At 49.3% G+C, this 13,048-nt stretch overlaps 1 protein-coding gene across 4 annotated transcripts in view; it reads right to left on the reverse strand.

Moving 5' to 3' along the window:
* SLC6A2 (solute carrier family 6 member 2) overlaps window positions 1-13,048 on the reverse strand; it is a 40,573-nt gene that overhangs the window by 24,695 nt on the left and 2,830 nt on the right. For all 4 annotated transcript variants that reach the window (XM_074370722.1, XM_045523130.2, XM_074370721.1 and 1 more), the window contains exons 3-4: window positions 3,864-3,995; window positions 1,763-2,000 (exon numbers count right to left, since the gene is read on the reverse strand). In XM_074370722.1, the coding sequence (XP_074226823.1) occupies window positions 1,763-2,000; window positions 3,864-3,995 (370 nt within the window). The remainder of the gene's footprint in view (window positions 1-1,762; window positions 2,001-3,863; window positions 3,996-13,048) is intronic.

Here is a 13,048-nt window from a genome sequence, read left to right on the forward strand (position 1 = left end):
ATAATGACATACACAACCCCCCCCCCACACACACACACAAAAGATGCTACGTTCTGAAGAGACCACCATACAAACACTTGAAATTAGGTTGCTGGAAATAAGTTGACTATCAGCAACCTGAAGGACATAAAAGGATGGAGTAGAGACTGAGAGGATTCAAGGGAGCAAAATAAATAGTGATGGTTATGAGTTAAAAACCACAGAAGAAAATAAATACCCATGAGCCCATACTGATATCAATGAATAAGTGAGTAAATGAACAGATGAATAAATAGGAGGAAAGGGACAAATTTTCCCTTCATTTTGGGGGAATGATGGGACGAGAAATCACACTTAGACCAACACTATAGTAATAATCCTTGTTTGCAAGAATCATTGAAGGATGCTAAGAATTGTGGGCAAAGTATGATGAGAAACAAGATATTTACATAACCTCAAAGTAACTCCCCAGAAGACACTCACTAATTATGAAGAGAATAACGCCACCTCTGCATGGGAGGAAGCTGACAGATAGCACTTTAGCTGAGTGATTAAGGTCAACATTCCTAGCAATAGGAGCCTGGCATCAGGTACCCCCTGATATGACGCACCGAGAGAGGACACAACATCACCTCCAAGTTACTCTTGCCAAAAATATCTAACCTCAGTCTAACCTGGAGAAAACAATGACCAATCCACACCGAGGGCTAGTTTACAGAATAACTGGCCGGTGCGCTTCAAAAAAGTGTCAAGGGCGTGACACTCAAGGAAAGACCGAAGAACTCTCACAGACTGGAGGAGACTCAGGAGATGTGACAACTAAATGCCACATGGGGACTCTAGGCCGGATCCTGGACCAGCATAGGACATTAGTGGGAAAACTGGTGAATTTAAAACAAGTCTTTAGCAGGTGGGTTAACAGCATAACAATGTTAATTTTCTGGTTTCAGTCCTAGCACTGTGGGTGCATAAAGTGTCAACATTAGGGGAAGCTGGGAGAAGGGTCTTCAGGGCTCTCTGGACTACGTCTGCAACCTTTTTCTACGTCTAAAATGATCGCAACATAAAAATGTTTTTTTTTTTTTTTTAAAGATATTCTATCTTCTACCACCAGTCAGTGCCTCTCAGGCACCCATAGTCCAGATAATTTCTCTGAGCTGTAATAGCCGGGCTGCATCCACTTTCTAATTTGTACTCACAAACTCTAGCTACTTACACCCATGGAAGCCCCGGAGAGACAGCAGCACAGGGTGGACCAGATGACAGCTTGAGGATCAGACTGACTTGGGTTCAAGCTGCAGTTCCATCACCTGCCACCTGGGCCCCTAGATGTTCCCGTGGCCGATTTCATCAGTTCTTGTGACGCCTCCTCATAGAAGCCCTCCTTGACTACCTGAGCTAAAGCTCCTTTTCCCTCCACAATCACTGTGTACCACATGCCTGGTTTTAGTTCCTTAAGAGCACTTACACTTCCTAAAATGTGTTTTCTTCCCCAAAGGGCATGTTCACTCTGTAAAATCTTCTTGCTTCCTTACTTTTCTGCTAGTGTATTGCCTCCCCACCCCCACTCTGTGCCAGAACACAAGCTCCTCCAGCTTGTCCACGGCTGTACCCTCAGCTCCTAGCCAGGGTCAGGCCTGCGGTGGTGGCTCAGTACACATTACACACAACGACCAGCATGTCCCTCTCTTCTCTTGTGGTTTTCCTTAGCGTTTGGTTCAGGTCCTGCCCAGCATGGGTCTCTGTGTGCTTGTATGAATGGGACGAGAGGTCGATGACTTACTCATAAAACTCTGCTGCCGGTGTGAACTTGTACTTGGAGTACTTGGTGTGGTTGCCCAGCACGGAGCTGTTGAGGAGCTTGGGGTCGGTGCAGTTGGGGCTGTTCCAGGCGTGGCCACAGTCCGTCCAGGGCAGGTTGAGGGTGAAGGAGGAGAAGAGGTAGTAGAGTGACCAGGCGATGATGACATTGTAGTAGAAGCCAACATACAGGGCGATGAGGATCACAGCGTAGCCAACTCCTGGGCGGGGAGGCAGAGGGGGTCAGGTAGGGGCTTCCCCAGGCCCACCCCAGAGCCACCTCTCATGGGCAGCTGGCTCCAACTGCTGCACTACCCCATCCCCACAACTCTCTTTTTCTGCAGCAGATTGTCATAGCCTCATCTATTTCCCTTAGGCACCCACCACCCCTTTGCCTGAGGGCTCCCTCTTGCCACTGGAGCCCCTTCTGCCCACTCATCAGGCAGGGCAGAAGTGCCGGGACCCTAAAGTCCAGGGAGCAGCCGGGTCAGGTGTTGGAGTATAAACATCCCAGCTGCCCCGCCCCTTGGGTAGGATAACACTGAGATATGATAACATTCTCTCCCAGTGGGATTAAGCCCTTCGTCCATGGTGGAACTGGCTTATTGGCTGCCTCCCCTTCCCTATTTCCTACTGATGCTTCCTGGGATCACCTCCCAAAATAACTCCTTACACTGAAATCCTTGTCTCAGGACCTGCTTCTGAAGGACCCAGATAAGCAACCCCTGATCAGAGGTGTGTTCTTTGGGTCTTGCTTCATGTGCCAAGCTCACCTTCCTGAATGCATCAGAAGCCCCTTTAGAGCTAGTTTTATAGCTTTTGACTACAATAGACATATTTGGTTTTTTGCCTACACAGCTTTACTAAAGGAAGTAGCCTTAAGCAATTCTTAGCATGTGAGGTTTGGGTGAGGCTAATCCTTCCTTGATCTAGATGTAGGCACGTGACTGAGGTCTGACCAATCAGAGTTCTCCTTTCCCACAGCCACAGTGATTGGCTGATAGTCGGGCATATGACTCAAGTCAAGCCAATGGGAGTCTTCTCTGTGACTTTTAATAAGCTATAAAGATATATAAGGTGCTTTTGTTTTTCTCATTATTAAACTTGGAAATTTTAATTCTTGTTGTTGGTGATGGCCATCTCTGCTAGCACTTGAGGAGAATGTGGCTGAGACAAATGTTAACACAGAAGAAAAGAGACTTGAAGTAGAGAGAGATTCCGAATAACATTATTCAAGCACTTGAATCAAGTTGTAACTGAAGCCAAAGAAATTCCTGGATTTTACTATAATACAAGCCAACAAAAATTCTCATTTATATTAAAGCCAGCTTGAGTGGTATTTCTGGAAAATTAGACAAATAAATCCTAACTAATACACACGTCTTATTAGCCTCTTGTACTAGCCTGTATCTACTAAGGACTGAGTACACAGGAAGTACTTAGGAGACATGTGCCAGCTAAGAGGCTCATAGAAGTCACACTGGACCTCATGGCTATTGGGGCCCAGTTCTCTAACCAGCACTTAAGAGACACTAATTTCTACTCCATGCCCTTCTCACAGCTGCAGAGGGACCAAGAAATGACAGTTGCTGTGGCCACTTTCTCCAGATGTGTTCTAAGTTTCAAATCCAAGTTGGCTTCATCTAATCTCCTGGCCGTAATCAATTAGTTATGCCTGTCATATTAAGGATTGTGAGGCAGTCATCTGGCTGAGGTTAAAAGATGTATGATCAATTTGTCATGTCTGCCATGGAAGCAAGAGGGGAGAATGGTGGTATGTGTGCCAGGTACTTTTGACACTTCTGTGAGTATTTCCCATTCAGGAAAACAGACTCCCTCTGGTCATTCAGCTGTAGAGCCCAGACTGGAATTCAGATTTCCAGACTTTCTAGGCTAACACTGTTCCTGACATACCAGATGCTCTCCATACAACTTTGAATGGTAAACACACTTGACCTTGACAGCACCTGTAAATCCCACAAGAGAGTTGGTCTCCCACAGATCCCACCTCTGGAGCAGATTCTCCAGGGGGCACATGGAAGTCTTTGAGAACCACCCTTGACTCCCCCAGACTCCTTCTTTACCTTTGAAGAATGGGCAGATCTTCCACACAGTGGCCGCCCCTTCCCGGTTGTACTGGCCCAGAGCCAGCTCCATGTAGAACAGGGGCATCCCAGCAATGATGAGGAAGAGAGTGTATGGGATCAGGAAGGCGCCTGGAGGACACAGAGGCACAGCGTGAGACCCTAGACCCTGCCCAGCCTGGACCTGCGCCTCAGAGTGTGTAGATAGATCCTGGCCAGAGCTGCAAGGTTCCTCATTTATCTGCTCACCCAGCCATTTCTCAACGGATGTTTTGTGGTAAGTAAATAGAGTGACACAGAGCAATTAATATACATTAACTATAACCATACTAATAAAAGTTACAGCAGTAGTCATAGTCATAATCATAGTAACAAGGTTCTGTGCTCAAGTTAGTAAAATCTGGGTTCATCAAAACTAAATAGGCTTGTTTCTTGCAGGATTCTCCCAAGCCTTCACACACAAGCACACACTGTGAAGCATCATGAGGATCCCAAATACAGTCTTTACCAAATTGATTTCAACTCAGCACCTTTTCTTTCATGAATCATCCCTCTGGGGAATGTCAGTCACCCCAAACCCTTCCTTTTATAAGGAAATTGCGACCAAAAAGGGAGAGACAGTGCCCAAGGTTACATATGATTGAGTTTTAATTTTGTTCGTATCTGTATCAGTTTAAAGTCACCTCAGGCTTTCCCAGACATGGCCTCGCTGGATTGTCCTTAGTCCCACAACAGCTCACAGGCATAACCAGAGAGGGTCATTATCTCCCTCTGGCGGAAACCGAAGGCAGAGAAGGGAGTCAAACTGGTTTTGTTTGCACTGCTGCTAAGTGACAGAAGCAGGAATCACATTCAGGTCTTCTAACCCATCAGGCTCACTCTCACAGAGTCGAGGCTGAAGGTAAATAATCACTGGAGCAAAGAGGCCAGAGGCTCAAGTCTCTGATCAGGGAAGCTGCCCACCTGGAATAGTGCAGAAGCTAGAGGGAGCCCTTGGCAATGGGCAGCAATATCCTTGGGAGAATTCTGGCAGAATTTGACACATCTGAGTTTCCGAGACAGGGCTCGGTATGCCCAGTAGCCTGGGGTGAGCTTAGCAGGCTCTGACGCTGTGAGGTGACTCACGGGGATACAAGCCACATCAGCCCAGGCTGCAAGCATGACCAAAGTAAAATGCCAGCTCCCCTCCCGCCACTGGCCTTTGGCTGAGTTGCCGTAACCTTGGAAACCAAACACCCTCTGACCTGCCCATGATAGCGAAGTATAGAAACCAGGAAATATTTAACGATGGTAACATTAGGCATATAACATTCCCTACCATGTTCCAGGTACTTTCCAAGCAATGTCTCATTCCATCCTCACAACAACCCTAAAATGCAAAGATTACTACTACCTCCATTTTACAGCTGTGGAAACTAAGGCCCCAGGCTAGCAGAGAACTGTGGTAAATTCACATGCATTCAGGGTTAAACTCACCCAGCTACTCAGACTGTCAGGAAGCCCAGGGCTTTTAAGGACAAAGCAAGAAGCTTTGGCCTCAGGGCTCTGAGACCCAGGCAGCTGTTGCAGATGGACCAGCAGGGTGGGTGGTAGAGAAGAAAACACCAGAAAATGAGTACCTCCTATGTATCAAGCACAGCTCTGGACATCTGTGATCCCATTTGCCCTACACAGAAACCATCTGAGGTAGCAACTACTGTGCCCATTTTTCAGAGGAAGAAACTGAAGCTTGGAGAAATTAAGTGACTTGTCCAATCTCACCAACTAGTAAGTGATAGATCTGGCATTTGGGCCCAGGTCTGTCTGGCTCCAGAGCTCCAAGCCATTCCCAACATATTCTGCAGATTCCAGAATATCGCAGCCTAGATGAAGGATGAGTCTGAATAGTCTTGAGAGAGGGTGTTCTGAAACCAGGAATCTGGGGCCAGCTGAGCCACCTGGTCTGTTGGTCATGGGCTGGTCCAACCCTCCAGCCCCTGTTCCAGGCTGGGCTTCTTTGAAATGACCACATGGCAACCTCCCTTTTCCTTTCCTCATTTCTTGCTTTCAATCTCCACCCTTTTCTTTCCCCACCCAGAGAGGGCTAGTCTGGGACCAGAACCCACATTTGTCCACATTGCTGATAGCAATGCTGGTGATGCTGATGGAGGCCACAGTGGTGGTGGTGGTGACGGTGGAGTTGGTAAAAGTAACAAGTACCCTTTATTGAGCATCCGTTATATGCTAAGCCACACGCTAAGCTTTTGCATAATTATTCCTTTAAAACTATCCCCAAGAGATAACTACTACCCACCTCATTTAAAAGATGAGGAAACTGAGGCTTAGAAAGGCTGAGTTGCTTGTCCAAACTGGTAAGTATGCAGCACGGCTTCACATCTGTTCTTTGTTTTTTGTTTTGTTTTGTTTTTTGTTTTTTTGGTTTTTTTTAATCCTTTGGTGATGGAGAGGAGGTAATTTTTTTTTTTAATTTAATGGAGGTACTGGGGGTTGAACCCCGGACCTCATGCATGCTAAACATGTATTCTACCACTGAGCTATACCTTCCCCCCTGGGGCGTCACATCTGGATCCATCTGAGCCCCACTCTGCCTTGTGGCCACCTGCTACTGCCCTTGGGGGCCCGGAGTCAGAGAGTAAGGGAAATAGATGGGCGTATTAAAATGTTTAATGGGCCTGAAGACTGAAGTCAGTGGCCCAAGGGACAATGGGGAAGGGAGAAGCCAGGGGTCATGGCTCAGATCTTGGCACTGTGGTGTGCTGCTGGTAACAAGATTTTTTTTTCTACAACCAGAGGAAAGAGCGACACCAGCTAGTTACCCAGACATCTCACGTTGGCCAGTTTTCTCAACTCTCAACCTCTGGGTGGTAGTGCCAGCAGGTAGGTAAATTGCCCAGTTTGAGATTCAATTTTGTGCCGGCTGGGAGTCCCAGGGAGGGGAGGAGAGGAAAGATGACGTATCTGCACAAACCCAAGACTCTTCCAAGGGTGTCTGATGTGGGCCAGGCAAAACTGCAAGAGGAAACAGACTGAGAGCACTCAAGAATGATGGAATGGCTGAGTATGAATGAAAAGCAGAAAGCTGCCCAGTGGCCAGTGCCTTATTCTAACAGAGGACATCGACCAGTGAGCTGGCCCAGGCCCTCTTGCACAAAGATCTGGAGGAAGCCAGGGCAAATCTAAAGAGTCAGAAGGTGATTTCGGGGATGCCTGAGGTCAGCTGAGGAAGCCTCTGGTAGAAACAGCCCTGTAGCAGCTTCTGGGAAACTGAGGCTGGTTGCAAACTTCCTAGAAGGTACTGCCCTGTAAAGCCCGTAACTGCCACATCCCCCCTGCCCCGCCTCATCTCCATGCATGGCGTGTGCTAGCTGCAACCAGCCTCACCCAGAACCTCAGAACTGAGAACCTCTGGGGCCACCAGCCCAGAATCCTGGCTCGGGAATGCTCTGGCTGTGCAGGTGCTGGGAATTTTCTAGGCAAGGAGTGTCTTTGTTCTAATGAAGCCACTCTTTGTGGGCTTCTGCATGGGTCACCAGAAAGATCAAGCCATGATTAAACCCCCAGGGAGGGAGGAGGGACTGGAGATTGAGTTAATACTCATCATGCCTATGAGAGGAGACTTCATAAAAATCCCTAATACATGGTGTTTGGAGAGCTTCTGGATTTTGATGACCCGGTGAGACCCCCCATCTCCATGGGAACAGAGGCTTCTATACTCAGGACCCTTCCACATCTCACCTGATTTACTTCTTCCCCCGGCCGTTTATCTGCATCCTTTATGATACCCTTTATAACAAACTGGGAAATGTAAATGTTTCCCTGAGTTCTGTGAGCTGTCACAGGAAATAATCAAATCTGAAGACAGCTTCATGGGAACCCCTGATTATAGCTGGTTGGTCAGAAGCATAGGTGACATCTTGACACGTGACTGGCCTCTGAAGTGGGAGAGTTCCTGGGAGACTGAGCCCTTAATCTGTGGGGTCTGCACCAACTCCAGGTAGACAGTATCAGAATTGATTGTTAGGACACCCAGCTGGTGTCCCAAAAGTTGGAGAATTGGTCAGTGTTGGGAAAACTCCTACACTTTCGGGGTCAGAAGAGTGTAGAGTGTGTACAAAAATAGTTTTTTCTCTTGCCTCTTGCCTGGATCTAAGACAATCCTGGCTCCCCCAGCCCTGCTACTTCTGACTATGTGACCTTGAGCCAATGTGCCTTCTCTGAGCCTTTGTTCCCCTGCATCCCCTTCATAAAAGGGGATCATACCTGCATCACTGTTTGCTGTGGTAATTAGAGAGAATGGAGGTGAAGTCTGTGGCACTTGGTGCTCTGTAAATGGGAATCACGTCCTGCCACCACACACAAGGGCAGCTGGGACCTGCCTCCGTAAACTGGGAACCATGAGCACAGGATGTGCGCCCATGTGGTGGAGGGTGGCCGGGTCCTTGGCGGAGCGCAGCACAGAGGCTAGAGGGACAGGACTCTGGGGCAGTCTCTTGGGCAACTCATGTCCCCGTCCCAAGTGAGGCTGGCTACTCCTCCTCGTGTCCAAACATGACCGCTGACCATGAGCAAGTGCGGGGGCAAGGATTCCCGTAGGCCACAGGCAGCCCCATGAGCAAACAGGGCTCCGGATTCCCCTTCAAGAAGGAAGGACCTGCTCCCCTGCCATGGGGACCACTCAGCCCCCACTGAGCCCTTTGGGAACTGTCCCTGCCAAAGACAGCGGCCTCGCCCAAGGCCACAGCCCCTTCCCAGGGCAGCTGGCATCCAATGACCGATGGAGTCTGGGGCATATAGTCCTGGCCACCTCACCCCAGTTCAGGACCAATCTCAAGGACTTCATGGTCACTGAGGGTTTGCTCAAGCCGGCCGCCCAACCTCTCTGTCTGGCCAGGGCCTTTTCCTCCCCTTCCCTGAATCCCTCCCCCTGTGGCCTCCACCTACTGCCTTCTTTCTGTCCTTCGTAGCATGGAGAACAAAACAAAGCAGACTTTTCCAGAGCATTGGGAGCCAGGTGTAGGGTCCCCCTCTGAGTCTTTGTCATTGGCCTGTGGCCATTTCTGTAAAGAAACACACCTGTTTCTAAAAGAACCCAAGCTCAGACCATTCAAGTCTGTCAACACAGAGAGACCCTCTGCCTTGGGGAGGGGAGCTGAGCCACATGGTGTCAACTGGTGTCTCTCCACCCTAAGATCAAGCTTGTCCTTGGAGCCCTCAGTGACCACAATGGGGCTCTGCCCACTAGCCTCGGGGTCCCTGGAACCTTCGCCCAAAGAAGCCTTGCACCTCTTCCCAGGCACGTTACTGAGACCAGCCAAGACCATCTATACAAGCCCCTGTGTAAGTTCCTGCTGTTCCAAGATGGGATTCTACACAAAATGATGAGAACTGGCTTTTTTTTTTTTGCCCCACAAGGGGTTGCTCCCTCCTCTTCATTTTGGGTCTTCCTAGCTGAACTCTGGGTCTCCTCTGAGACTGTGTCAGTCCCAGCCAGGAAGGAAACACGCCCACTCCCCTGGTAGATTAAACCCGGCTCCTCTAAGGAGGTCAGTGGGGGTGGGATTTGGGGAAATCAGAGTTGAGGCTACCCTTCCTCCTGGGACAACTCTCCCTCCGCTGTCGGCTTTGCAGGATCTGACTGGATTCTTCCTCATGAAGTTTCTTGAAGGTTCTGGGTTCCCATCTCCTCCATCCTGGCCAATTTAAGAGGAACAAATTTTGGGGTGTTTGGGATGGTAAGAACTATATTATAGAAGGAAATATTACCCACAAAGATCAGAATGGAACTTCACCTCCTTGATTTGAGATATAATACCTCCAATAATAGAATCTAACATAACTTGTAGGCTATCCACAATGGACTATGAGTTCCCTAAAGGCAAGGATTGCCTTGTGCTCCTCTCTGTGTTCCTGGCATATGATGGGCATTAATAAACTTTTTTTTTTGCTAAATAAATGGATCCTGGCAGTGACTCACAGAGGATGTAGCTAATGAAAGCCCCGGGGCCTTTCTCCACTTGTGCTGTGGCCTAATCCTTACTTAGGCACACAGGCTAGGCAGTTGGGTTTGGGACCGCAGGGCAGGATGTAACATTTATCCTTATGAAATCCCATCTTGATGGGCACAGCCCCTCAAGATCTTTTTGGCCAGCTCAGAGCAATGGGCCAAATCATGCTGGTAACTCCAGATCACGGTCTCAGCTCCAGCCCCTGATGAACGCCTCTCTCCTGCAAACTTGCTAGCTGGAAGGCTAAACCAGCTGGCTGGCTCCTCTGCATCTGACCTGAACAGCAAGCTCAGGGTCCAGACGGCCCCCTGCAGCCAGGCCCAATGTGAGGGCTCTGAGTTTGCCAACTCCTGCCCTTTCTACCAGCCGCCACCTCGTATCTGGCCTCAAGAACCCCTAATATTTTGGCCAAGAGGATTCCCAGAGGCCTGTGGGCACCTGAGACCCTGAGCTACTTGCTGAAGGAAGGGAACCCCATTTGGGACCCAGAACCACAGATCTCATGGGACCCCATACAGGAAGGTTAACCCCCATCTTCCAGGTGGGGAAACTAAAGTGGGATAAGGTTAGGCTGTCCGAAACCCAAGACCCAAGCCTGACTACTTTCCAGCCTTAGATCCCCTTAACAACCTCCTCTTAGAGTCAGTTCTGCTCCCACCAGAATCAGGACCCTGTCCTACTCTTGGTTCTAGCCTGTGTCTAGCAGTTCAAAGCCACTGAACAATAAACATAACAGTAACAACTTCATTTATTGAGCCCACACTATGTGCCAGGCACTGTTGTGAGTGCTTTGCTTTTATTATCTCTAATGTCGTGTCGCCCTACAGGAAGATGCTTCCTTTTCTGCACAAGGAAGCTAAAGCCCCTGGGAGGACGAGTGACTTGTCCAAGGCCACATTTCTGGGAAATGTCAGACTCAGATTCAAACTCAGTTCTGTCTGAACCTAAAGGCCATGCCTCTCTGATCAGCCGGACACATCTCAAACAGAAGCCATCATTTACAAAGGATAATTCACAGTGGCCTCTTCCCTGGCAGGGAGGCAGACACGGGGACCCAATCCATCTGTCCATTCCTCCCCAGAGACCAGCACAGGCCAGGTCCAAGACGACAGGAGCAGAGGGACAATCTAGGGACACCGGAAAGACCCCTACTGCCCGACACTACCTCCCTGTTTGAGAAGGTTCTGAACAAAGCCTTGGAATTTCCAAGAGTGGTTCTCCCCACCAGAAGCCACCTGCATCCGTGCATCCCAGCAGCTGGCTTATGGGAAAATGTTCAGACAGGCTGATCTTTCCCAGGAATTCATTCAGAAAATATTAGCCGGGGGCCTAAATGATTGGCACCTCTATCATTTCAAAACCTCCTCCAATCTGGGCCAGTGTGAACAGCTGGACTTGGAGGTTACCATGTTAATACTGGCACCAGAAGAGCACACAGGCTATCAAATAACAGGGCGTGTAAGTCCTGGCTTGGGTGCAGTGCTGAGCCAGGGCACTGAGAGGGACGGATCTTGGGGGTCATCCAAGCTCACCTCCAGCTGTAGCAGGGAATTTGAGCTCAGAGAGAGTGACAGAGATGGGATTTGAACTCGGGTCTTTTGGCTGCTTCTCCAATTACAGGCTATCCACCTGCCAACCTGCTTGCCCATCTCTGGGGCTAGCTTTATAGTTGCTGGATGAGGCTTGATCCACAGGGAGCAGCCAGGAGGTCTCAGCAGAGACAAAGACCGGAAGGGGCCAGCCGAGCATCCCCTGGAGGCCTGAGAAGAAAGTTGGAATAGGAGCTGCCTCGGACTCTGAGATGCAGGGCTGTACTGCTCCACTGTGCCAATCATGAACATCTCAGCCAGAAACAGAAATTCACTGGTATAACTTCCCTACCCGTAGCCAGCTAAGCAAGGTCTCCATAGCCTGGTCCCAACTTGCCTTTCCACCCTTACCTCTCCCAGCTTGCCCTTCAGCCAGCCTGCACTCCCGGTTTCTCAGATGCTCCCACCTACGTTCTCAGCTAGAATACCTCCTCCCTACCCCAGGTTTGCTCGTGCCCCACCCATCCCAAGGAGCTGAGCGCCAACCACAACCCATCTCTCCTCTGAGTCCTTCTCAAGCAGCCCCTCCTCAGGCCTTTAGAGCACGTGACACTTCTCCCATCCATTCCCCACATCTTCCTAAAGATGTGGCATAAGAAGCAGCTGCTACCTTTACTAAGGCTGGACTTCATGCCAGACCCTCCATGGGTATGATCGCATTTAGTCCTCACAGCAGCGCTCGGAGTTGAACACCACTATTTCCACTTGACAGATGAGGAAACTGAGAGATGCCCAATGTCACAGAGCCAGAATCTGGAACCCAGGACTCCACAGCCACAGCTCCCCATCTCTAGGTGCCAACCCCACCCACCACCAGCACATGCTGCCTCACTTTGTTCCTGCTCTGCCTGGATAGGCATTAGGTCTCTGAAGGTTTGGACCATTTCATTAATTTATTCATTCAATAGATGTTTGTAAGGAGAACTTCTATCACATTCCCAGGATCTAGGCCTTATCTTGGGCATTAGACATCCAGAGATGATAAAACCGCAGTCCCTACTCTCAGTGTGCCCCAGTCTGTTTGGACGACAGACCCACAAAGAGACAAATTACCAAATGACTCGGGATGGGTGATGTGCAGGGCTAGCAAGCCTAGGAGAGGGAGCTTCTGACCAGCTTCGCCTCAACACTGGAACATGTGACAAATCTGCTGTGTTTTGTGCCCTGGGTGCCTGGGACAGGTCACCTTGTATACAGCAGGCACTCTCAGTTGGTGGTGATGACCAAGTGAGCACACAGTGTCAGTGAAAGCCCTGGAATATCCATCTAGCTGATGTGTCCAGCTGGCCATCTGGGGTGCTTTTAGTTTCGACAAACACTTATAACAACAGAAATGACAGTGTAGCAGCGTGACAACGAAGCCCTTAGGTGACTAAAGCTCCTGACAGGCAGAAGTGGTGGTTAATACATCTAAGTGACCCCTGCAGAGCCCAGCACTGTGCCTCATGCAGAGAAGAACCCAATAAATATTGCTGATTAATGATAGCCCCTTCTGCTGTCTAGGGACACATAACCTTGGACAGTCATGGAGGACATGTTAGATGGAGTGTTCTAGGTTCTCTCAATCTGTCTTTCATTCCTCATCTCTTTG

The sequence above is a fragment of the Camelus bactrianus genome, chromosome 9 (genome assembly GCF_048773025.1).
Source record: "Camelus bactrianus isolate YW-2024 breed Bactrian camel chromosome 9, ASM4877302v1, whole genome shotgun sequence".
Lineage (NCBI taxonomy): Eukaryota > Metazoa > Chordata > Mammalia > Artiodactyla > Camelidae > Camelus > Camelus bactrianus.